The following is a 24,823-nucleotide window of genomic DNA, read 5'->3' on the forward strand; positions in this document are numbered from 1 at the left end:
GTCATTTAGGTCATTAAAGGGAAAGTGGGACATTATATGAAAGAGTTAACGAGGGGAAACCATGGTGCAAGTGGTGTATTTCACTGCAATTCATTTCGTGGCAGAGGACAGAGCCAGAGACTCCCACTCCTCGGGTGCCCCCACGCAGGAACAACACTGGCGCCGCGCTCAGCAGGGTGCACTTGGCACGGGTGACCCAAACCGCTCCCAAACCGCACGCGACCGGGTGGCCCACTCTGGCAGTCTCTATGTCCTGGAGAACCATTATAAATTAAATTTGTTGGACAATGTGTTAAATAGGCAAGAAAGATACAGCAAAGGTTTCACCTTTATTAGCTCAGCTCCTGACCAGGGAAGCATTGTTTTGCCCATCTTGCTGGTGACAGCTCTCCCGTTTCAACAACGTAGGAGGCAGTTCCTGGTTACAACACTAATTGGGAACTTCCTATAAACATTATTCATCTCTCTCTACACAGCAAGAAGTCCAGAACAAAAACAATAAACTAACAAAAAAAAAGAATGCTTGGCTGTGTCATACTCTATAAATATTTCTGAGCCACCATAAAAAAAAAAGGTAAGAAAAATAGTTCCTATGTCATAACACACTTCAGAGTTTTAAAAAACAAAAGCTAGTATTTAACCTGAGGTCTCACAGTTATAAAAATAGTTTTGTTAATCTTGGTATAGTTGTCTGGTTTATTTCAAGATAAAATATATGCTCGCATAGTCTCATCTTTTTGCCACTTGTGAGTCTTTCAAACACTCAGAGAATCATGGAAAAAAATAAGGTAACTTTCCATTGTTGCTGATGGGTTGATGATCTTCAGTGCTCAAAATTAATTCTGTACTGGAAACTTCTTCATCCACTGCAGAAAATTAAATATTTGTATTAAAAGACAGGAAAATTTCTTCTAAAATATACGAAGCAATCATGTGTTAATTTACTATATAAATTTTCACACTGCAAACAGAATAAAAACATAGAATAAAAATATAAAGAGGAGGAAGGCAAACAAAGCACGTCACGGAAAGACAACAGTCTCAGGGCCACCACTGGGCTGTTATGAAATAAAATCTTTCCAGTTTGTTTTGCAGAAAGGAGGGATCTTTGTGCCCTCGGCCAGCCACTGAGTCAGTTAACGAGCACTGGCACATGCTACCGTGTCCAAAACTCAATATATCCTTTTACTCATTGCTTTCCTCCTTCATTCTTCAACTCTCCCCCACCCAATCTCTAAAGGAAAAACAACTGACTGATGAAAACGGCTAAATCGCTGTCATGTAGTTAGGAAATTAACCCAGTGTTTATCAGCACACCTGCCCTCAACTGATTTCAAAGCAATTAAAAAACACAAACAAACCCAACCAAATAAATTCAATCACTTCTCTATAGGAAACTGCACAAACATCAGTTATTTCTGGACCTGTTATCAACTCTGCAAAAGCTGCTTTGGATTCAACCATCACAGTGATTCAGTGCCTTTTAATAAACAAAGAAAATAAGAATTACACAGCAGCCAGTGACTTGCAGAGTCACTAATTCTTGTCTTGGATCTACGGTGAATTGTGGGTACATTTGTTCCACCAGTCCTTTCTCACTTGAAGCAGATGAGATTATTTCTGTAGGCTAAGCGTACGCTTACTGCTTCGCTGTATCAGCACGGTGCTCAGCACTTTGGGGGATTTGCTCCTGAAACTTTTTAACATCAGTAGTTGCAGGATGCAAGTCACAGTGCTGGCTTCAATCTACAAAACCTCCAGCTTCTTTTACCTTAGGGCTCTTTTTAGGAAAAGAAGAGCTCCCTACACAGAACATTACAGCAGAGTAAGGTACGGCATTCCAGCTACTCAGCACCCATTTCCTACGAGAGCCCCATTAGCGGGCACTGAGCAGAGCCAACTCATTTTGAAAGAAGACTTAGTGTCTCCACACCCAACGCCAAGTGTACCTGCAGAAACAGCAGAACATGAGGGTGCTACAGACCAACAAGACTCCCCAGGGACACAGAGGGGTCAGCTCCACAGGAGAGAGACAGTTCAGGGACTGCAGTTTGAATATACCGAGAGAGAAGAACTGAGCACCAGCTCCCCACCAGAACCCAGTTCATCAGTATGAGAAAACCAAAGCTGCACACTCCAGCATGCTGTGTAAGAAGTTCCCTTTGCAGACATGCACTTGGGTTGTGTCAGCACTGGGAGATTTCTTTTTTTTTTTTTCAATTTTTCCCCTCATTCTTGCTAGTTCCTAGTCAGTTTCATGTGGTGTTTGGTATTTTAACCCTATCTGGTTACTCCTTCGTCCTCAGAACCAGACAACACGGTGCCTATCCCAAGCATCCAATTCACATTAGTAAAACAAATAATCAGAGAGTGAGAAATTTCCTGATTCAAAAAGAAAAAACAATCTGCTATGGGCAAGGCTGCTTTCTGCATTCTGAAACAGCTCTATTCAATACACTCTACTTTTGGAGCTCTGAGCCCAGGAACAATACACTAAAACAGCCCTTGGCTGGGGCACTGAAAACACTTCCTAATCTCTTATTCAACAATGTTCATATCCTTGATGCTGTTATCTGTAACACACAGAAGGATTTTAACTACAATAAGCAGTGTGCAGGTAGTCAGGAATGGAGCTGCGAGATCTGACTGCCCAGAGGGTGAGAAACATGCTTGAGAAAAGTTTAATTATTTGACTAAAGAAATTACTTGCTGCCTTAGTATCTCTTTGCTGTTACAGTACTCACAAGAGTCTTATTGGAAATGCATTCAGAGCAGTGCACTTAAGAGTCTTGTGCCAGACTCACCTCAGAAGTCCATAACTTGTATTAATATTGCAGACGCATTCATAAAGAGGGAAATAAAAAAAAAAAAAACACCAAAAAATAAAGAACTTGAAAGCACCTTCACTCTCACAGACCATCATAGAGAAAAGAATGGAAGCTTGGCATCTCCTTCTTCTGCAGTGGATAACTGGGTTCTGTGAAGAGCTTCTGCAAGTTCTGTTGTCTATATTGTAATGCAAAAACACTACGTGGAAATCAAAGAACTCAGATAATAAAAATTACAGAGCTGCCACGTTCAAACTGGCGAGCAGCAAGGATAAATTTTTTTAACTCCCTCTTCTCCTCCTGCCCCCAAGCAGGGCACAGAATCCAACATGTACAAAGTTTTACTGAGTGAATTCTAAGGGTCATGTTTGAGAGCACAGTTTAAAATAGCCTCAGGTAAACCTGGTTTTAAGCACAGATTAGTTGGCCTGCACAGATTAACTAAAACACACTTGACAAGTTTTTGCCCAGAACCACTCTGAAAGCAGATCAAAGTTCTACAGATGTGGTTCAGAAGCTACCCCCGTCTGTAAACACAAGCCTGCTTTGTTTGCTATCCACTAAAGCAACCGTTCTGAGTGAGATGCCAATTTCCAAGCTCAAAAATGCAGTATTGGGTTATAAAGCAGAGTCATGCTCGCCACTAAAGGACAGCCGGTTTAGCCGAGCTGTGACGTGCCAACCAGTAAGCAGGAGCCAGACAGCTGATGGGGCTGGGCAAGAGCCACAAGCAACCACTGTTTTGCAGAGAGCTTTTCAGGAATCCCTCTTTGCAAACGACTACACTGCTGCTGTCTTTCACACTGAATGAAATCCTGCAGATGAACTTCTGAACAAAATATCCTTTCAGTTTATGCAGACGCTGGCACACAACCTTTATCCTCTGTCAGTCAGTCCCAGCACAATTAACGTTTTAGGGTTCTGAATGTTATCAAAATTACTTTGTCTGTTACTTACAGTAACATTGTTCTGGTTAAGTTCATCTAAGGATAAAGGGAGTGCAACATTTTTAGAGGGAGGTCACACCTTTCAGGAGAAAGCTGGTTTCAGCACGCAGCCTTCTCATTAGACATCTGCTTTAAAATCAAAAGCCTAAATTCTCCCTTCGTGACACATATCAGCACAAATTTACTGATTTCTAGTGATGAGTGGTACAATCTCCTTGTCAAACAAGGCAGAAATTCTTAAGGATATTTATGAAAACAAACACATACCCCCTTCTCCAACTACTCCCATTGCCTACATACTCGACAGAAACTCCCTGTCAGCGTTCATCCTCATAAAATAAATGGCCATGACAACTATATACAAGTTATTTTCTTTGACCATGAAGTATGTTCTCTGACCCTGCAATGAAGGAATTAAAACTATTAATGCACAAAAACTCTAAAGTTATTTAAGCTGAGTCTGGTTTAAATTCATATACAAAAGTATTCTATAGATCACCTATTTCCTATACCGTCCTCCCTTCCACAAATACACCTAGTGTAACAAACCAGTTCTGCATGTAAGTCATACTTGTGTTTGCTTGTTTCTAGACCTCCTACAGCTTAGGAGGACTGACTTCTTGAAGTCATGAAGGAAATGACTTCTTTCCATCTGTTTAGACACATGCAAAAGACAAATCCTGTCATGACCTTGAGGAGCCATAAAGAATCCTATAAAAAAATCAAGTACTTCATGCTAAGGCATGCAGGAGTCTCTTTTGCAAAGTGTGAAGAGGATATTGTTTATAATGTCATAGCACAAGTCAAGCATAAGGGAAAGGGTGTTCACAACCACTATTCCTGGCTACCTAAATCTAGTCACTGGGGAGCAATATATACCGTACTGACGTTGCTGCTGTTTGGACTGCAACGAGGGCTCGCGTAGAAGGGAGTGCTAAGCTCCACATCAGCAACCATCTGTCGAGACTCAGCTGACCCATGCTGCAGCTTACTTATGGGGGAACTGGTATCCTGGAGGAGACAGAAAGGGAGCCAAAGTTATGAAATGATCTTTTTGGAATATGTCAAAGAATTATAACATACCAAGAATCATCACTTTAATTTTGAAATGTCTCAGTTCAAAATACTACAACATAACACTGCTCCAGACTCTGTCTAAATGATGGTATTTCTAATAAACACAGAGGTCTTTCCTAGTGTCAGCTTTTAACAGATCTTCACATGCATGTATACGTAGTACACACAACAGCAGCACTTCAGGGATAAAGGGGAGAATAAACAAAGACATGAGAAAGAGGGAAAACCAGGCAGAACAAGAAAGAAACAGTGTCCAGTAGCGTCTAATAGCTGTGTCCAAGTGTACTCAGACATTGTCCTTTCTGGAATTACCAATTAGCCAGCATCCATTATCCTAAAGCCTTTCATTTCAAAAGCTTATATATTTTTTTTTTAACTCACTTATGTTGTCCAAGACATACTGACACAAAACAAGGAATTATTTTGAAAACATATTTTACCACCTTTGCTTTAAGCCTGCTGTCTCATCATTCGAGTCTCTAGTTCTTCCATGCTGGCAGACATTTGCTTTCCTACCATCAGTCACAATTCCCCTTAAAATTAATGAAGTACATTCTGCAATAAAATACTGACTTGGTCCATGGTAGCACTGCAGCATCTATTTGTTGGCTTAGTCACTGAAAGGTTATCGATCTCCAGAGGGAAGTCTTCATCAGAGAATTTCTCAAATCTTGGAGGCCTGTCTGCTTTCTGGGTGGATGACAAACAGGGAGAATCCAAGTGAAAAGAACTCAGATCGACATTTTCTTCACTGTTAAAAAAATCAGGACATTGTCAGAAACAGCATCACCATCCTTTTTAAACTTTCAAAGGAAAATCATGGGCAACGTAAATAATTATGGGCCCTGAGCCAAGAAAACCATCAACCATGTGAGATTACTCTGTTCCTCAGAGTCATTCCCGTGTTTAACAGCTCCATTAGATCAGTTTCATCCTCCGAGGATAACAGTTTGACATTCAACCAGTTTCAAGAACAGCTACATTACCATGTGCTTGTGTATCTATTTAACCTTGCAAAGAGCACACAAAAGGCGATAGCTAGTTCCTCCCAGTACTCCGGTTCTCTTTCTTCTCTCACACCCTACTCCCTTTTTTTTTAATCAACCATTAGGCAAATGAATATTTGTAGGTACACAAGACAAAAAGTGAAAGCTCAGAAGCATCTGCTGTGCCTCATTTCACTTCTCTGGTAAAACACTGGGATACAACAGGCTTTCTTTTAAGAGACAAAAGCTTATATTTGTGAGTTTCTGACAAGCACAGGCCCTGGAGAGATGTGAGGGAAGCAGCTGTAGCAGCCTAGAAGCAGGGGATACGAGGAAATACAATGAGCACAGCTAGTTTTGAAGGATACACAGGTTGGGAGGGATGGGGGAAAACAGGTTTGATTTTGAGGCAAGGAGATGGCCCAAGGGACGGGTGGCTTAGTCCAGCAGGAGCAGACGGAACAAGTAACTGCTGACGCTCCATCTTTAAAACCAGAATTGAGATAAAAATCCAAAGGCAGCAAACATTGGTCCAATGTAAATGAAGTCACTAAGTCAGAGCACACAGAAATGATTCCTGCGCGACAGTATTTCACAATCACTCTTGCAGTTGACTGCACTAATAGCCTTCTTGTTGGCTGTTCCAGAATTCAAGAACTCATGTCAAAAATATTTGCTGGGCTGACAGGGAGGTGCCAGCACCCTTCCCTACACACAAAATACATCATCAGCACTACGAAGCCAGCAATGGAAAACTGGAGGATCCAGATTCAAGTCCCAGAAGGAATGTTGTGTTTGGTCTCTGCCATTAATGCCTTAACACGAAGCACACACTGAGGACTGCAATACTACTGCTTTAATCCCATTTATGGGGTGAGAATTTATTCATTGGCAAATTGGAGTCAGCAGAGGCTGGAGAGCAGACAGTCTGGGATTTGCACTGAGACAATCCATCCCCGACTAGCAGGGCTCCTAGGACCAAGTGTGGGCATCAAGAAAACTTGATAATTCAGCAGCAAATCCCAAACGGGTAGAGCAGCCCTCCCTTATCGAAGGATATCTGCTCTATCTGCATTGCCTGGGTTGAATTTGTTCCTTCTCCCCTAAAATCCCCTTAAGGACAAGACAAAAAGTGACAGCAGTTTTCATGATAGAGCCTCAAAAGACATTTGGAGGGATGGCATGTGTCGTCTGTGCTGCTGGGGGAGTAGATAAGAAAGGTCAGGGTAGACATAAGGGGAATGGACTCTTTTTAATGATTTATGGACAGTGAGTGGAAACTAGAGAGAGTCCATACACAGCATGAAGCTCAGCTAAGCTGTGTGGGAATGTGCCAGGACAGCATTCTTTTTCAGTGGCTGCCCATTCACCTCGTTTCTGAACAGGTCTGTTTCACTGCAGTAACAATTTCTATCATATTTTTGTTTTAAAAGCAACACAGAATGAAAGCATTGATACATCAGATATTTCCACTCCATAACATTAATTTGTTTGGACGTTGGGCAGACTTGCTGGCTAAAATTCTGAGCAGGTTTAAACAGCTGTTTATTTACTGTACTTGTCAAACTACCAGCTGAAAAGCTACTCCTCCTCTTGTCTGCCTAAAAGGCAGCTATGAAATCTCTGTAAAACTTCAGAAATCCTTCTAAAATAGAGCTGGTAAGTCAATTTTCTGTAAGGAAAGAGAGGAACCAGCACAAGCTGACAGAAAGAGCTCTGAATGCCCTTGCTTGTGCAGGCATAAAACCACTTCTATAAATGCGAAGCAGCACTTTTATCTCGGACACCTTCCAATACCACTAAGACACCCGAGTATTTTTCCGATGCTTCTCAGCATTAGAAACCTCATTCAGCTCATCCCCAACCACATGTCCTCATTCCTCCCCCAACATAAACAGAGGGATGGAGTCCCATGAACAAAGACGCACTGGAGAGCGGACAGATTGCTGTCCTTTAAATCTTGCCATCTCATTTTCTTGCCCTGAGTGACGAAAGCAGCCTGTGCAGAAGAGCCGTGTCCTACATTCTTGCCCAGCCACTGTGTGATTTCTCAACAGAAATAACACAGTCACTATCACACAAAATCTAGGTTTGTTTCTTGCCTTACAGAAACATCACCATAGAAGTCCAACTCTGGTCAGAACATATTTTACCCACCAGACTTACAAGCAACATTTGGGATTTCAAAAAATCCTATCTGCATTTTTCTCAATGAGTTTCTTTGGCAAGTTATGTGGTATTGCAGCTTCTCCTACCCACGCAGCTCTTGGGGGATAAGAGATGTGAAAGAATAAATGCATAAAAATAGAATCATGATAACTTGGAGCTATTTTAACTTATTTTAAATTTACTACTTTTCAAGTTGGTAAACTAATCTTAAAACAGCAGTTACTTTAAACATCACTTGAGATAATACAAATTATTGAGAGCTTGTACACCCAAGTTTCTATATAACTCCAGCTTGTACCTATCTATTTCTTAAATGTAACAAGCACATAACCTTTTTAAGCTGGCACATTTCATCTCTGGTGCAGTCTTGAGACAGCTGCCATCTTTTCCATGCCATATACTTGCATCTCGTTTTATGGGTTTGAAAATCTTCAACCATTCTGTATCTAATATTGTCTTCCACCGTGCATCTTTTTTTGCGGTGAAGTTATCACTACAGGAATCAGATTCAGCCGTGTGAATTGCAGCAGGAGGCTCTCTGCTTTTTTGGTCAAACAGAATTCCAGTTCTCTCTTCCCAGGTTTTATCTTCATTATCAGTTTTGTCAGATGTGATGGTGTCCTGGCTCGAAGTACTTTGTGAATCTACACAAGAACTGACGTTAAGCCAATGCTCACATTCAGGTAAAGATGACTCAAAGGCTTGTTGATCTCTGCTTTCCACTCCATTCTCAGAAATTTCCCTGTTTCTTAATGCCCTTGTGTTGCTTGCCTCACAACATACTTCGCTGCCTAGCTCATCAGAGCTTGATGCAACATCCTGCTTTTCTTCTTCTGTAAGGACAGCCGAGACTTTCACAACTTTTTGATGCTGGTTTAAGTACACTGAGGTGGTTTCCTCCAAGTTTGATGCATTCAGTAACAGTCTTTTATCTACTTCACACGTCTCAAAGGTGGTTTTTACCCTACTTTTTGGAACTTGTGCAGTTCCACACTCCTTGTACATCCCGTGGGTGCCCTCAGTCCTAACCGCGTCCTTCTCGCTGTTACTTTCAGGGGCAGAGAATGCCACACCTATGCTACAATGGCATGAGAGAGAAAACAGCCAGAAATACTGCATTTAAAGAACATACATAACTGCACTCAAGGTTAAAGCTATACATTAACCAGAGGCTGTAGCCATGGCTCTGTAGTAGTTCATATACCAACAGGCAGCTGTATCCTGCCAAAACCTGACAAAGTCTGCCCAGATTTGGCTGTTACTTTCCAAATCAGTCTGAGAGTTCCCTCATGTTTGATGAAGTGTGGTGTTTCTGTCTGAAACTCCAGGGTGTGCACCAATTTCCTCATCTTAAAGCAAAATAAACTTTGATTTTTAAACAAAAGTAGTAGCGGGCCACACTAACACCCCTACCACCAGACTACTCCATTTTTTAAAAAAATCATTAACTGTCTGGCCCGCATACAACGCTTTATTCTTGACTAATACTCATGGTGTCTCCTGACCAAGTTAAAAAAAGTATCTGACAACTTCACTGGATGTTTGTGGTTGAGTCCAGCAAAGTCATCCTGACGCAGCACACATCTCTTTTAGGATGTTAGTTGTGGCTGAACAGTGAAGTCTCTCTCTGAGAATAAACTACTAAAAAAAAAGAAGAAAAATAAAGAAAATAAAGAAAAAAAATAGAAAAAATATTACCTCCTTTCATGTGCTGCTTTTTCATAATTTTGCCTTAATTCCTGAGAGCTCTCCAAAATGACATGAAGAAATTGCAAGTCACACTGCTGTTTTACACAGAGCTGTTTAAAGATAGTAATGCGCATTAGTGAAAGTCTGGAGTGCAGGAACATTGTCCCCGGGTACTAACACATTGCTTGTCTTCCAAAAATATCCTTAAAACATTTTTATAAACCAATACCTGTAGTCAAACTATTGTCAAAGCCTTACAAATCTAAGGGGCCATCTCTGCATGTATTTAAGAAAATAATGGTTTGCCGCAATAAACAGTATTTCTATTAGAAGACTGCAGTGGTCATCAAAACCAGAACCCCACTGAACCATAAACACAATATCATTATTGTTATTTGATATTTAATACATGTTGTTCAAAGTTATGCAGAATTACAGGACATGGAATGATGATCATGGTATCTGGCTTTCACTGCAGGAGATTTTTTGTAAAGTTAATGTAGAAGAGAACACATTGATCAATTATTTGCGGTAAAAAAAAATTGAACGTGCCTTGAGAACCTCAGATGAGTGCAGGTGAAAACACTGAGCTTAAGTCTCTCTTGAAAAACAGATCTTTCAGCACACCATGCCCCTTTACGCTGCACGAGTTCACCCTGGGCACACGCAGGAGGCAGCCCGCCCCACTCCCACGGCCCTTCACGTGACTCCTCGCGCCTAGCACTACTCCCTGCTTACACCCTGTTATCTCAACAGGGTGCCCCATTTTACTGCTCATTGGAGGACCGAGTATACAAAAAATTATACAAAAAAGGCTAAAAGCACATGTAAATACAAGGATTTGTACCATGGGTTTGTAATTTTAACCAAAAAAAAAAAAAAATCAACTTTCTATAGGGATCCCAGCAAGGCAGAAACAGTGAATTCAATTTTTTCTTCTTAATTAAGAATAGCTAGATCTAAGTTTTTTATACTCTTCCGTGCAGATCTGATGTTATTGAAAAATGCCTTCGTAATCTCAGAGCAGAAACACAATTGGGGTTGTACCTGTCGCAAAGTGGATAGTTCTGTGTCAGTCCGTGCTTCTTTAGACTTGGCAAACTGAAGAAGTTGATCCCTTCTCTCTGCTTTCTCAACTGTTTCAAAACATATACAATTTTTGAATTACTTAAAGCTAACAGACACAAAGCAAGTACATTCGTTAACGCGTGTGTCTGTAGCAGTACAAACAGGCACCTCACCAAAACACAAGCATTTTCTTAAGATCAACAGGATCTGTTTCCCCTCCAAATAAAAAGAGCACAAAAACCATAGGACAACTAAAAAGATCAAGTATTTTCCTCGGACTTTTCACCAGCACCTAGCTTCATTTTACTAGCAGCGACATTCTGCTTCATGGACTGATTTATTTTACTTTTTCATGTTAACATTCTTCCATGGAAAGGAAATTCAGTAATTAATTCTAATTCATGCCTTGTACAGGGAAGTGCTGGGAAATACTTCCCATTACTATTGTGTTTAAAAGAATGAGACATGGGATCAATATTTGGCAAAGATAACAGCAGATAAAAGTGATAGGCAAGTAAATCACCTCACAGCAGAGGACATCTTTGGTCACATAATCTTTCAAGGTATATATTGTTTGTAAGAATACTCCAGCAACCATCAGCCTGCCTTCTTACCCACTGCAGCACAGAGGAGTTCCTCTCTACCCAAAACCACAGCGAAGATATCAACAGATAGCAAGCTGCAGTTTACCAAGTCCTGCATATTAAACCAGTCTAAACCAAAACCACCAAAAAAGCAAGAGAAAAAGTCAATTTGTAAACATACTCCTCCCATACAAACACCAGAGGGAGGGGATGGGCTGGTAATTTCATAGGGCCTATGCTCTAGGTTTTGCATGTGGCTTCTTTCCAGTAGGTCACTATTTTCTATGCAACCTATGTCAGAAGGGAGAATGCCACCCCCATTTATTGTATTAATACTACAGGAGACATGAAAGTCTCGGAAATTTTTGAAGAGAGAATCCTCCGAGCCATTTATTCCTCCATGTGTAATCATACTGGTGACCTTTGTGCTTCTACAAGATTTTATAAACTGTCCCTGCAGGAGCCCTAGATATTGCTTTCATAGAAGAATGACACACAAGGCCATATGCCTTTATTAAACTGCAAGAAAGGCACATAAGAAGCTGCCTCCTTCACAGATATTAGTGAATTGTTGTTTTCTAGAAGCCTCTGAGCTGTTGAAAGCTAAGGCATGAAAAGCCAACTGCTCACACTTACCAGTAAGTGCAAGCTCATTCCTCAAGGAGCCATTTTCTTCTTTGAGGCGAATGATTTCTTCTTGCTGCTTATTATTTTCTGTCATCTTTTCACACAGGTCATCTTTAAAACAAAATGTAGTATTGCTCAGAATGAAAAGGAATCATGCTGGTCTGCACTGAATTAGGTGCCCAGGATAAACATTTACCTTTCAGCTTATTTGTTTCAAGTATTAGTTCTTTCAGTCTCAGTTTGAGGTCTCGCTTTTCTTTGTTGAGATGGAATTCCTCCACCTTTGCTGCATGCAATTCATTTTCCAGCTTTTTGAATTTAGATGTAAACGCAGTAATGTAATCAGTTCTTTCAAGCATAACCTTGTCCTGAAATATGAAATAGAATGTATTCTCGATTATTGTTTTATCTTCAGGTATGGATTTTGACAAAACAACAGTACATCTTACTGATTTTCTTCTGAGCTCCTGAGGAAAAAACTCAAAGATCACACAGAATCACAGAATCAATGAGGTTGGAAGAGCCCTCTGGGATCATCGAGTCCAACCATTGCCCTGACACCACCATGTCAACTAGACCATGGCACTAAGAGCCATGTCCAGTCTTTTCTTAAACACCTCCAGAGATGGTGACTCCACCACCTCCCTGGGAAGCCCCTTCCAATGGCTAATGACCCTTGCTGAGAAGAAATTCTTCCTAATGTCCAACCTGAACCTCCCCTGGCGAAGCTTGAGGCTGTGCCCTCTTGTCCTATCGCTAGTTGCCTGGGAGAAGAGGCCGACTCCCACTCCACTACAACCTCCCTCAAAGCCAGGAAACAAGCTTGTTTATGAAAATAAACCAGTTTATTGTTTGTTGACCACTTTTCCCTTCTCAAACAAGCCTAAGAACTAAACAGCAGTGAGATCAACAGTGACTAAACCACTGTGGTACAGTCACCAATAACTGCACTGCAGTTTGACCACACTTACTGCCTGATAAGACAACAGACGTTACCTTCAGCTTAAGCACAGCAAGAAGCTCCTGTTCCCTCGCTTGCAGCTGGCCTGCTTTAGCAGAAAGTTCCAAGACTAAGCAGTGGAGACTTTGATTTTCCTCCTAGTGAACAGAAATAAGAGTGTCAGCTAGCACGTCAGTGATTCAAAGTTACTATTTTTCCAGTAAATGTGTGCAAAACTTTATTTATAAACATCACGAATGGCAGTGTGGGATTCTGAGCAAGCTGTGAGGATGGGGAGAAGAGGACTGGAGTAAAAATTTTTCCCCAATTCGTTACAACCAAACTTGCTTGAGATCAAGTATCTGAATATCCTGCACATCTTAAGTCAAGCCTATTATAGACAGATGAAAGCAGACAATACTGTTTTACTTTATTGCATACAGAGGAAAAATTATCCCAATAAACACATCATTGCCAAATCACTTTTAAAAAAATCTAGAACCCTTGAATACCAATTATTTTCATATCCTTAAACTGGTTTCAGAATCTTACAGTTCATCACAGTAATCAAAGCTGTACATAGAACTTTCTGGAACTTCCTAACCAAGTACCAGGACTGTTCCAGGGGCCAACACTGCCTTTTGCAATCCCAGTGCCTGACATTTTTGGAGGCAAGTTGGTTCTGAGCAGTGTTGCCCAACACTGACCAAACAACAGTGAACTCCACATCCCAGCTTGGGAAGCTTTTTTTTTTTTTAATAATGAATCAGAGCTATACCTTCATCAAACATTACTGTACTAAAAGACAAATGCAACTCAAGAGCCTTAGTATGAAATATTTATTCACCAGTGAAACTCACAAATGCCACTGGCATTCTGTACATGCATGGACTGCAAAAGCAGGCCATTACTCAACTCCTACCTCCAGAGCCTGACAGTGAGCAGTTGCATCTGTTGCTTTTTGAGACAGCTCTTTAAACTTCTGTTGCCTTTTTTTAGATCTGATCTTACTGTCATTCTGCTGAGATTCTAAGAACTTTAACCTTTTGGTCAGTGATTTTATAATTTCATTTCTCTCGTTCAGCTCATCTGAAAAGAAAGGAGACGAGGTACCTGTGAGAAAACAGCTCAGATACTGTCATGCGATTTTTTAAATCTCAGAAATAATTTAATCCAGCGTTTTAGAATCATGCAATAAAGAAATGGATGCTCGCGTCGCAGACTCTGAAGCAGCAGTCCCCAGCTACCCAGGTCAGATGGAATGCGAACTCTGGGGTGACCTCTGCGCTAAGGGGAGTCAAACAAGACTTGCGGATGATGTCAGAGCTGTGCAGCAGAACCTCAGGGCACAGGGCTCTGCAGTACACCAGCATGTTTGCAAATTGTTCTCTTCCCCCACATTTATTTCATCAGATTCTTTTTTCTAAAGAGTCCACAGAAGCAATTTACATTGAGCGTTTACAAAAAAGAGCTATCTGAAATGGTTCCTTATATGATGCAAAACTGTTACAGAGGGGTCTAAGCAACTGAACACACTTAAAAGACCAGGGTCTTATCCTTTACACACAACACTTACTGCTTAATAAGCTGCATCGTTCTTCTAAAGTCAGTATTTTTTGCCGATCATCTTCCCAGGCTAGAAACTGTCTCTGATGCACTGCAACCATGTCATTGAGTTCCTTATCACGATCTTTCAGTTCTGCAGTCAGAAGCTGGAGCTCTTGCCTCAGTTTCTTAATGGTGCTGTTCTCAAGGCTTGGGCTAAGTTTCTATGAAAGGTAACACCCAGAACACATTTCAATGTAAACAAGTAGTAACAAATTCTCTGATAATAAACTTGAGGTTTTAATTGAAGTTCAAATATTTTCATTTTATAAACTGAGAGCATTCCAAAAAGTTCCTCATGCTTGTGGTACCACCTGTGGCCCTTGACTGAAACCGTTGGTGGTACAATGAGTACTTTCATGTCAAAAATAGAGCACTCTGATTGTTAACTGTTCATTGTTTACCTCGGGTGAAGCAGAACGTGGCAGTGATGATAGGGGACTGGGGACCAGAGTGCTACCAGGCATCAGCGGATTCTGGTAACTGTTTATGGCTGTCACGTTCCGCATGGAGGCTGCCTCTGAAGCACTGCCTGCTTACCCGCCGAGCCGCTGCTGACCCGGCAACCCTGCAGCAACGACAAAGGCAAGTCGGCGAGAACTGAGCGGGGCGGGGAGCGGGCCACGGCCCTGCGGCCTCCCGCGGACGCCGAGGCCTGAGGAGGGCCCTGAGGTGCCACAAGCTCGGGGCAGCGGCCCCCTCCCCCGACGGCTCCCGGGGCACGCACCGGGCTCTGCCCCCTCCCCTGACTCCGCGCCCCCCGACGAACCCACCGGCGCCCTCGTCCTGACGCCACAGCGCCGCCCCGCCCCCCGCGCACAACCCGCACCCGCCCCAGGCCACGCCCCGCCGCGGGGCTGGAGCTGCCGGAGAAAACGGGACAATTAAGGATGTTACTAATAGGAGACGAGTTAAGAACCCACCTGCATGTTACAGGACGGCAGCAACCACCCTGCTCAGCTTTTAAATCCAACAACTGCAGAGATACAGTTACCGCATTAGATACACCATTCTCAACTAAACCGAGTGGCTTAGAAACAAAAATCACAGAAAAAAGGAACTTTACGGGTAGAGATGGGGTGTACGATGTGTCACACCCTCGGGTTTGACCTCATCTAGGTTTCACAGAATGTCAGTTCCAGGACTCTGCCGCCAGGGAGCATTTACCATTATTAAAGGCAGCAGTGAAATACAGAGCACCAAAGCGATGCCCGAGGCTGTCCGCAGGAGCACGGAGAGCAGAGCAGCACGGCTGGCACCCACCGCACCTGCTGCGTGAACAGCTTGTGGAAACAAATGGTGGTCACTATAAAGTTGTGTTAATTAGTACCATTCTTGAACTAGCAGTATGCTAAAAGCATAAAGCCACTAAAATCGCCTCACCTCGAAGACCGGCAGGGTTAGGAGATGGTTTGAGTTACGAAAATAGGTTAAACGTTCCAGACATATGCACATGCTCCTCAGCGTTTCCACTTAATAGAACAAAATAGTTTGGTTGGCACGGACCTACAACGATCACTAGTCCGACTCCCTGACCACTTCAGGATTCATTTTCCTTTGTTAGCAAACTTTTAGAACGTTTGTCCCATTCTGATTTCTGAGATTTTACACAGGTAAATCAGAGGTACCAGTTTCTGTACATCAGCCACATCCTTTATTCACTTAAGTTCAGCAGAAAGGACAGCAGAGGAAAAATAAACCTTTAACAACTTCAATTATTGTTTCCCTGTAAGATCGTTACAGGAAAGGAGCTGTAAAGAAAACAGAAACTGTATTCAGTGAGGAACAGTAATTTTATTTAAATCTACTTCATGCGTAAGCATGATACAACCCCAATTTAACTTTGGCAAATATCACAACAAAAAAACCAAGCAGCCTATACAGAACAGTGAAAATGCCAAGGACACGGGTTCCCCACAGTTTCACTGCAGAGCAAGTGGATTTAGAAGCCTCACTTTGGCTACATCATTTATAACCATATAATTAAATAAAGGTAGTCTTTCACTATCACTTCTTGACTTCTCCAAGATCTTCAATGCTATCATCATCCACCTAGGGAAAAAAAAAAAAGGCCAAAACACAGCATATTAAGTATCTTTTCTTCTTACACGTCTCTCTCAATATTCACCACTGTACATGCAATGAAGTACACAGCACCAGCCGAGATTCCCTGCTGTAAACTCTACGTGAGTGACAGGCGCATAGGACACCGCCGAGCCCAGGGGGCTCTGAATAAAGACAGGCCTAGAGAGTTATTTCAGAAAGAATGACAATCAGGAAATACCACAACAAGGGAGAGTCAAAGAAAGCGCTTGCGACTACAGCAGTGCAACCATTGACAAAACAATCCAACCCAAACTTAGCTAATCTCTTCTTCTGAAGCACAAGTGTGTGGTTTTGGGGGTTTTTGTTTGTTTGTTTAATTTTGCAATATTTTAAAGAGATTTTGAAAAATAGGATGGCAATGTAAGAATACTTAGGCATTCACCATTAAGAAATGGTCACAAAGATATTTGACAGCTGGACTTATTCTGACACGCCTTCCTCACTGTAGTATCCACAGCAGCAGCACTACACTTTTAAGGAGTTGATGTTTCTTGGACAATGGAAGCAATATTTAACTTCAAGTTTAATCGCTCCTTAACCTAGTCCTTCAATGGTGGGAATGCAACAACTGGTCTTTCATTTTTGCACAACAATCTGTGCTGGCAAGGATGAAACCCTTTTTCAGAATAATTGGAAAGTCACAGGCTATTGCAGAAAACTAGAGTGCTGACAGAAGAAAGGGTTTATTACCTCAGGCCACTTCTCCTGGATTACATCAATAATGTCATCTGTAAAATCGCCCTGAATGATGATTTCGTCTTCTCCTGTTACTGAGGCACCGCAGGAAAATTTCTGAGCAAAAAACCTTTGTGCTTCCTTAAGATCAATTTCTGTTGACAGGAAAATGGACACTTTAAGTACAGTCATTGTCATAAAAGTATTTTCTCAAGTTTAAAATCAAAATCTACCTTAACTGTTGAACAAGTAGTGGCAGTTTACGGGTAAAGCTTTGCTACAATTTCCACTGAAAGCAAAAGTCTGTCATTTACATACAAAACAACTGACTCTACAAATCCAGCAAACTTCTCAAGGCAAAAACAGCTGAATGTCCTCTACACATTCTGTTCATGCAGGTCTATGCTACACTCGCTTACCAGAACTGATTAAAAAGCCCCTCCAGTTCTGAGTAACTTCCAGAGTTCTTGAACAAGTTTTCCCATAGATGTGCTTCAGTATGTTCCTTTCAGAAACAATTCCCAACAATTTTTGAGATTGGCTTCCAGCACAATGATACACACCCAGTTCAGACCAAACTAGTGCATAATACTGATCCCTCAAGAAAAGGGATGATACACTCACGCAGGAAATACGTAACGTATCTTGTTGATACAACCAAGATTAAAACGTACTTTTTTAACAGAATTTGTGATCAATGTGTGAAGTAAGGTGTTGTTACAAACACCAAGTAGCTGTTTGCAGCTGAACCAAAGCTATGTAGGACAGCATTATTAGTGTACTTTGGTAATGATTTGACGGCTGTACTAGAAAGGCAGTTAAAACCTTACTTAATCAGTCTCAAGAATAGGTAAAAATAATCATCAATAACATATTTACAAGTTTGATGGAAATAAGCATCTTTTTGAAAATAAAGATGTTTATAATGAAAGACAATAGACCACTCTGAAGTCTAACAAGTGGACTGCCATGAGAAGCCCTATTTCAAAAAACCCATAACCCTACTTGTTTGCAAAGACCATGGAAATAAAGGCTTTAATTTATCACTGAGGGAAGTCAGTGTACCTTTGGCATGCTTTGGAACTGCTACAAGCACCCTGGCACTTTCACCTCGCACAGATGGAAACGGATCACTCAATGTAATGCAATCGTAAGAAATATCATGAGGTTAAAGGCACACATGTCTAAAACCAACAAAAAACAAAAGTCACATAACAAAAGTCAACTCACCAAACGTTGCAAGGCCACATACTCTTGTGACATATTTTTTCTTCGCTCTAGGAATTTTAGCTATTGTAACTTTCTGTGGTACAGTCTTCTTTTTCTGTTTTATCTGACCTCTTCCACCTTTAAAACAGAGTATAAGGTCGCATAATTAGTTAAATGATGTCACATTTGATCAAAGAAAAGAGCATGTAAGGTCAGATTTCATCCCTATAAACAAAGAAACTGTTATTTCCCCATCAGTGTTGGTAAACAAAAATATATTTTGCACATTGTCTCATACTGTTTGTTTTTTTTTTTAAATTATTTAAGAAAAGTCCCATGTCATCAAAGCTCAGCAGTACAAGAAATAACAATATATGCATGTCAAATACATGTTAAAGTACAGCATGCACAGCAGAAGCCCATTCGAATTATCAAAAAAGGGGGTTTCCCCACACTTTACTAATCACTGCATTTGGCCTACATTTAACCCCCGTTTCAGGAATTGTTCTTTGGTTGTAATCCTAGGAACACACTGTTACCTTAATGTTTTTCAGAAGTTTAACATCCTTAGGGTTTGTGTCTGAGGCAAAACAACTTATTCATGTTCATTTACCGAGGTGATGGGGACGCGCCTACTCAGGCTGCTGGGTCGAACAGCAGACTCAGTTTAGATATCTGTGCACGACCCCAGTATGAACCATGTATCTATATATGAGCCAGCAGAAAACACCACGCCTCTGAAACAGCGGCCTCTGAAACAGTAGCTGACTGCCAAACTTCCACATGATTTAACATCTTCTTACTGTCTGTTTCTAGGCCAACCTGAGGGAACGCTTCACATATCAGGCATTTATTAGCCTGAGTAAAGCGTGCAAAAGATATTATTCTGCTCATTAGGATTCTTTAAGTCAGATTAAGATCTCAGCTAACTTTGTATACACTCATCAAGTTACTCCACGGTAACCAGTCTCATGTTCTTGAGTGTTCTCAGCATGAAAACCTAAAGAATTTATGACAAGCAAACTAACCCCTCGTGACTACTTCTTTTTCTAACCTGAAGCACTTTCAATCTACATTACTATAAAATGATATCTGATAATTTAAGACAGTAAATTTCTGTCTCAAAATTTCTTCAGCAAATTTCCGCAGTGTCTCAGTAAGTTTTTGCTTATTTTTCCTCACCTCTTATAGTCGGTCAATCTTATACCATCATATAACATCTCCCTTATGAGGAGAGGCTGAGGGAGCTGGGTCTCTTTAGCTTGGAGAAGAGGAGACTGAGGGGTGACCTCATTAATGTTTATAAATATGTAAAGGGCAAGTGTCAAGAGGATGGAGCCAGGCTCTTCTCAGTGACATCCCTTGACAGGACAAGGGGCAATGGGTGCAAGCTGGAGCACAGGAGGTTCCACTTAAATTTGAGGAAAAACTTCTTTACTGTAAGGGTGACTGAACACTGGAACAGGCTGCCCAGAGAGGTTGTGGAGTCTCCTTCTCTGGAGACATTCAAAACCCGCCTGGACGCGTTCCTGTGTGATATGGTCTAGGCAATCCTGCCCCGGCAGGGGGATTGGACTAGATGATCTTTCGAGGTCCCTTCCAATCCCTAACATTCTGTGATTCTGTGATTCTGTGATACTTAACACTACACCATAAGTTTTCATGAAATTTTAGATTCTAGGAGGAAATCCCTAAATATTTTAAACACTATTATTTTAGAACCAAAAACCAGACTGAAAACTAACCCTACCACCCCACACAATAAATTAATGTTGCAAGAAAATGTCCTGAAGTCTCTGGGAGAAGCATCCAAGCTACAGAACGTAAATTACTGTTGTCACTACACACAGCCTACTGACAAGGTAAACATAACTGGCTACCAAGGCACAAAAATAAAACATCTGCAGTGATATGTGGCTTAAAATCTGAATCTTACTGGACTATTAACCATAATTTCTGAAGCACTACAGACACAACTGACACTCCACAGGCAATGCATATTAACACCACCAGCATTCTGATTTATGGCAGCAAGTATGTTAATTAAACAGAAAGAACTCTAACGATACAAGATAAAAGTGTGTTTAAGTTGTTTCATATATTTTATATCTTCCAAAGTTGGTTTTTGAAATGTTTTTCGTTAGTATTGTTGGGAAGAGACACAGCTGTTAATGGAGATGTAGGTGATAGTGTTAAAAGCATAAAACCAAATCCTGTTAAGTGAATAGAGAAGAGAGGTGGAAGGAAAAAACACAAAAGTAGTGTAATGAGGCATTAATAGAGGAAAGCAGTCTTTGTTCTGCTCTGCAAGCAACCTATAAACTGCTGTTAAACAGGGCAGAAACAAGTATTCCAGGAAGCACGCCAGCTGATTTTAGGTTGAGAAGAATCACTCCCTGCATAAGTGCAATAGCAATGACAGGAACAATGAGACACATGATGCAGGTCATCTTTCACTTGCTGTTACTACTATCCAATTCTTTCATCAGCATATATCACTAAGCCTGCTACCACTGGAAGAAAGATATTTGGTATCTTTCACGCAGAGTCACAGCGTAGCTAACAACCAAAATGCAAGGAATCCGTGCCACAGTCTGGAGCAGCAGGTGAGAATGGGATGCCCCAAACTGCTTATAAATCAGTACCACAATCAACTATTTAGACCTTGCCTCTCTTTTGCTTCTTCTTCTCTTCTTCTTCTCCTGCAGTACCTTGGCCTTCTCCAACCCCAGCTTCCTGTTTAGGTGAATTTTCTTAAATACATCAGAAAGGAGTGGGGAGAAGAAAGAGAACAAAATTAGTGGTCAGGCAGCCACAGCCTTACAGGAACAGGAAGTAAGGTACAATGATACTTTGCTAAAGCCTAAACTCTTTGCTTAAGTGCAGCAGCCCCTTGACTGATACATGTTACATCTTCATTATAGTACTTATGCAAATTAGATTTCAGAAGAGCCTTTACTCGAAGATAGTTATAATTTCAACACAGTCTCTTCACATAATTTCCACAGAGAGACAAATCAACGATAGTGTTAATACTGAAATTCCAAATGCAAATCAACAAGTTCCCTGTTATTAATGACCTTTCCTCCAGCCATCCACAGCACACTGGACAGACATAAAATCCGAGTAACTTTGACGGGAAACAAGTACATGGATGGCTGGTTACAGTAGCAACCTTGAGAAAGCTCAAACATTGTTGCTGAAACTACACATTGTTTATTCAGTGTTTTCTCACATTATCACACATATTTTCACAGCATCCAAAAGCATGGTAGACTCCTACAAAAATGATTAACTTTCACACTCGATACAGTGGGAAAAGGGAAGACATGAGAGCTGCAAAAGCTCAAAGATTTCTGAATATGTCTAAGGGCACATATCAGTTAGAAAATAGATTCTTACCTACTGTTAGTTTTGCAAACTCATCTGGAAAATTCTTTTCTAACCATTGTCTGCATTTAGTCACATCAGGCATGTATTCGCAATACTGGAGAAGAAAGGTGATATGAATGTTGCTAGCAGAGTAACTACAAAATACGTCACAAACAAATACACTAAAATATATTTGCTATTCTGCTCAGCCATTTCTTCTTAAGATGACCGAATGCCAGTACGATACTAGTGTATAAGAAACCTCGTGTCATCCTAAAGATGACAGTGGCTGAAGCACAGAACTGCCACAATTAAGAAAAGCCAGAAAGAATCATCCTAGTCAGGAATCACATGTCAGAAGGAAGAAACTTGGACAACAAAAAAAATCAACTCACCTCTGTTGGCAATGAACAGACTGGAGAAAGAAGGGAAGGGGGGAAAAAAAAAAGAATAGATTACAACAAGTAGTTCTCCACTTACAGCCTTAGTGTTGAATTCAAAATGGTGTTTTAAAGTTAGGGATGACTTCTTACATCATAACTTCTGGTTATAACCACACATGGACTCAAAAGATTACTTTTTCTCTCACTAGTCATTTGCTCCCACATTAGGATAAAACTATCACAGCAAGAGCAGTCAGTCAATGAAGGAAGGGGAGGAGATGCCTACAGCTTTGGTAAAAGTTACAGAAACACCAGTTCTACCTGATGCAACAGATACACCTAACAGATTACCATGTCACTTGGCTAGCTTTCCTTTTTCCAAGACCCACTGATGTCCAGAAGAGGGGCTCAGCCCCAGAACAAACCCAAACCAATCGTGCAGACTTTCACACATAACAGTGATCCGTTCCTAATCCCCTGCAACTGCATTCAAGACCAAAGCAAACCAACATCCCTATCTAAAAAACACACCTGGCAAGATTATTTACTTCCCTTTAAATTTCATCCACATAACTACGAATGTAATGAATAAAGAATAACTCTAAACACAGTGCAACAATTACTTTCATGAATTCTAACTGTATTTCTTATTGTCGTACTAATACTCAGAGGCTTTTTCTGTGCTAAAGGCTTTACTGACTTTCTGCAGGAAGAGATCTCTGCTCAACAATTCACAATCTGAGCACCACTCCCACTTCTTTTACACACAGAAAGCTCTTAGTACCTCCATCTCTCAGAGGGAAGATCCCTATATTTCACCAAAAATGCTTTAGATGAAATACACAACACAAGCTATTTGAGAAAGCCAATCAGAAAGGTCAAGTTGACTGTGGCCTAGCTTCTCAATAAAAGCTGACCAAAACGAAGTCTCCGCTTCTCTCATTCTTTCTGCCAGGCTGCCCTCACAAACAGCACATTGTAAGAATTGTGGACAACTGCCCCTTCAGCACTTGCCTCCGCAGTAGAGAACCCGAAGAGGATAGTCAGCATCTGACCTGGCACCGCTCCTTACGTCTCCTCTGCAGTCAGGGACCACAGGCTCAGCTACATCTGTGGCCATGTCACAAGCCTGGAGATCACAGAACGAAAGAATCAGGACTGAAGTTCTGGGTTAAAGCTATTCACATCTTTCCCAACTGAACAAGAATCCCAGAGAGGATAGGTACAATTGTAAGAAGAGCAGGAGAGATCAGGGAGGAAAAAATAGGGGTCAAGAAATAATGAAAAAATATGGGGAAAATGGCTGCAAAAGCTACCAAGCAGAATCGAATCGAATGCTAGCATGTAAGGGGAAAAAACACAAAATTTTACACAAAATGCAGTGTAAAATGAAGACAGAACTGCGAGAACAACACATGAAATTACAGAACATACTGGGTTAAGCAAAACGTGAAGTATCATGTTAAATCGGCGACATATGAACAGCAGGTGCACTGGGGGAATCGGGGGGGTACTACCAGTATACTAGTAAAGAAAAGGAGTCCTTTAAATCAGTGTCTGAAGAGTTACAACCTGATCCTAGGACACTGGCAAAAAACCCCAACCACCACAAAGCAAGCAAACCAAACTCAACTCACTAATTAATAATGGTTTTCACACACATACACGTTTTCAGGCAAGGGGCTTAGAAAATAGGAATCAACAGGGAAGGGGTTTACAATGCCTAAGTCCCCCAGGATCATGGGAGCAAGCAGGACGTATGCAGAAGACTCAGAGCCAGGACGTTGTGCCTGGGCAGGGGGTAGAGCTGAGGGAAAACGCCAGGGCAGCAGAGGTGGTGGGGTTCGTGGTAGGGGGACTGTGGGGAAAGGCGGTGGAGAGTCATAGTGAGGGGAATGATGCTGGAGTAGCCACGGACATCCCAAACCGGGGAGGGAGAGTACTGGGTAGTAGAGGGTAGAAGTGAGGGCTAGTCGAGGGGAAGGGTGCTGGGGTACCAGACGTGATGGGGATCACAGCCAAGGTGGGATGGGGGAGCAGAGCTGAGGGAAAGGAGGGCGCCGGGTACCTGAGGGGGGAGCAGGCTCGCAAGGAGGGGAGGGAGCGGGGCTGAGGGAAACGAGGGCGCCGGGTACCTGAGGGGGCAGGACGCTGAGGTCCAGGAGGCGAGGGGGATCACGGCGAGGGGAGGCAGAGCCGCAGTGCCGGAGCAGAGGGAGGGTGTCGAATGCTGGTAGCCGGGGGGGGGGGGGGGGTGTGGAGGGAGGCCGCTCGCCCGCCGCTGGGACGGGGCGGCGGCGGAGCGCGGCTCCCGCAGCAAGGGGCGGGGGAGCCCGGGGCGCAGCGGCGAAGCGTTACCGGGGAGGCCCCTCAGGCCGCGGTGGCGGGGAGGCGGCGGCGGCGGGTCCCTCACACCGCGCGGCACGTGCGCCCTGCCCCAGACGCCGCCGCCGTCTCGCGAGAGCCGCGCGCGGGACGGGGAGGGGCGCGGCCGCGCGCGCTTTGAGCCCGCCGGCTCCCCGTACCGGGGAGGGAGGGCGCGCTGCCGCAAGCGCGCA

At 42.2% G+C, this 24,823-nt stretch overlaps 2 protein-coding genes across 4 annotated transcripts; both read right to left on the bottom strand.

Annotated features, from left to right (window-relative positions):
* Positions 1–2,881: 2,881 nt before the first annotated feature.
* Positions 2,882–15,931, bottom strand: CCDC62 (coiled-coil domain containing 62). The gene is made up of 14 exons (XM_068412688.1): positions 15,904–15,931; positions 15,444–15,496; positions 14,925–15,088; positions 14,492–14,684; positions 13,838–14,004; positions 12,972–13,073; positions 12,172–12,343; positions 11,985–12,086; positions 10,744–10,832; positions 9,706–9,806; positions 8,339–9,085; positions 5,426–5,603; positions 4,655–4,786; positions 2,882–3,006 (listed from the first exon to the last, which is right to left on the bottom strand). The coding sequence occupies exons 3-14, from the start codon at positions 15,027–15,029 to the stop codon at positions 2,920–2,922; spliced, it is 2,175 nt and encodes a 724-aa protein (XP_068268789.1). The 5' UTR covers positions 15,030–15,088; positions 15,444–15,496; positions 15,904–15,931; the 3' UTR covers positions 2,882–2,919.
* Positions 15,932–16,294: 363 nt separating this feature from the next.
* On the bottom strand, positions 16,295–24,644 carry DENR (density regulated re-initiation and release factor). 3 transcript variants are annotated; one of them, XM_068412690.1, is made up of 8 exons: positions 24,624–24,644; positions 23,280–23,394; positions 22,278–22,297; positions 21,913–21,997; positions 21,180–21,263; positions 18,532–18,648; positions 17,317–17,456; positions 16,295–16,572 (listed from the first exon to the last, which is right to left on the bottom strand). In XM_068412690.1, the coding sequence occupies exons 2-8, from the start codon at positions 23,383–23,385 to the stop codon at positions 16,528–16,530; spliced, it is 597 nt and encodes a 198-aa protein (XP_068268791.1). In that variant the 5' UTR covers positions 23,386–23,394; positions 24,624–24,644; the 3' UTR covers positions 16,295–16,527. The 3 variants fall into 3 exon arrangements, with proteins under 3 accessions (XP_068268791.1, XP_068268790.1, XP_068268792.1); XM_068412689.1 differs by lacking the exon at positions 24,624–24,644 and adding an exon at positions 24,401–24,486; XM_068412691.1 differs by lacking the exon at positions 24,624–24,644 and having other exon boundaries at positions 21,913–22,037; positions 23,280–23,344.
* Between the last annotated feature and the right edge of the window lie 179 nt (positions 24,645–24,823).

The sequence above is a fragment of the Nyctibius grandis genome, chromosome 14, assembly GCF_013368605.1.
Source record: "Nyctibius grandis isolate bNycGra1 chromosome 14, bNycGra1.pri, whole genome shotgun sequence".
NCBI classification, from domain to species: Eukaryota; Metazoa; Chordata; class Aves; order Nyctibiiformes; family Nyctibiidae; genus Nyctibius; species Nyctibius grandis.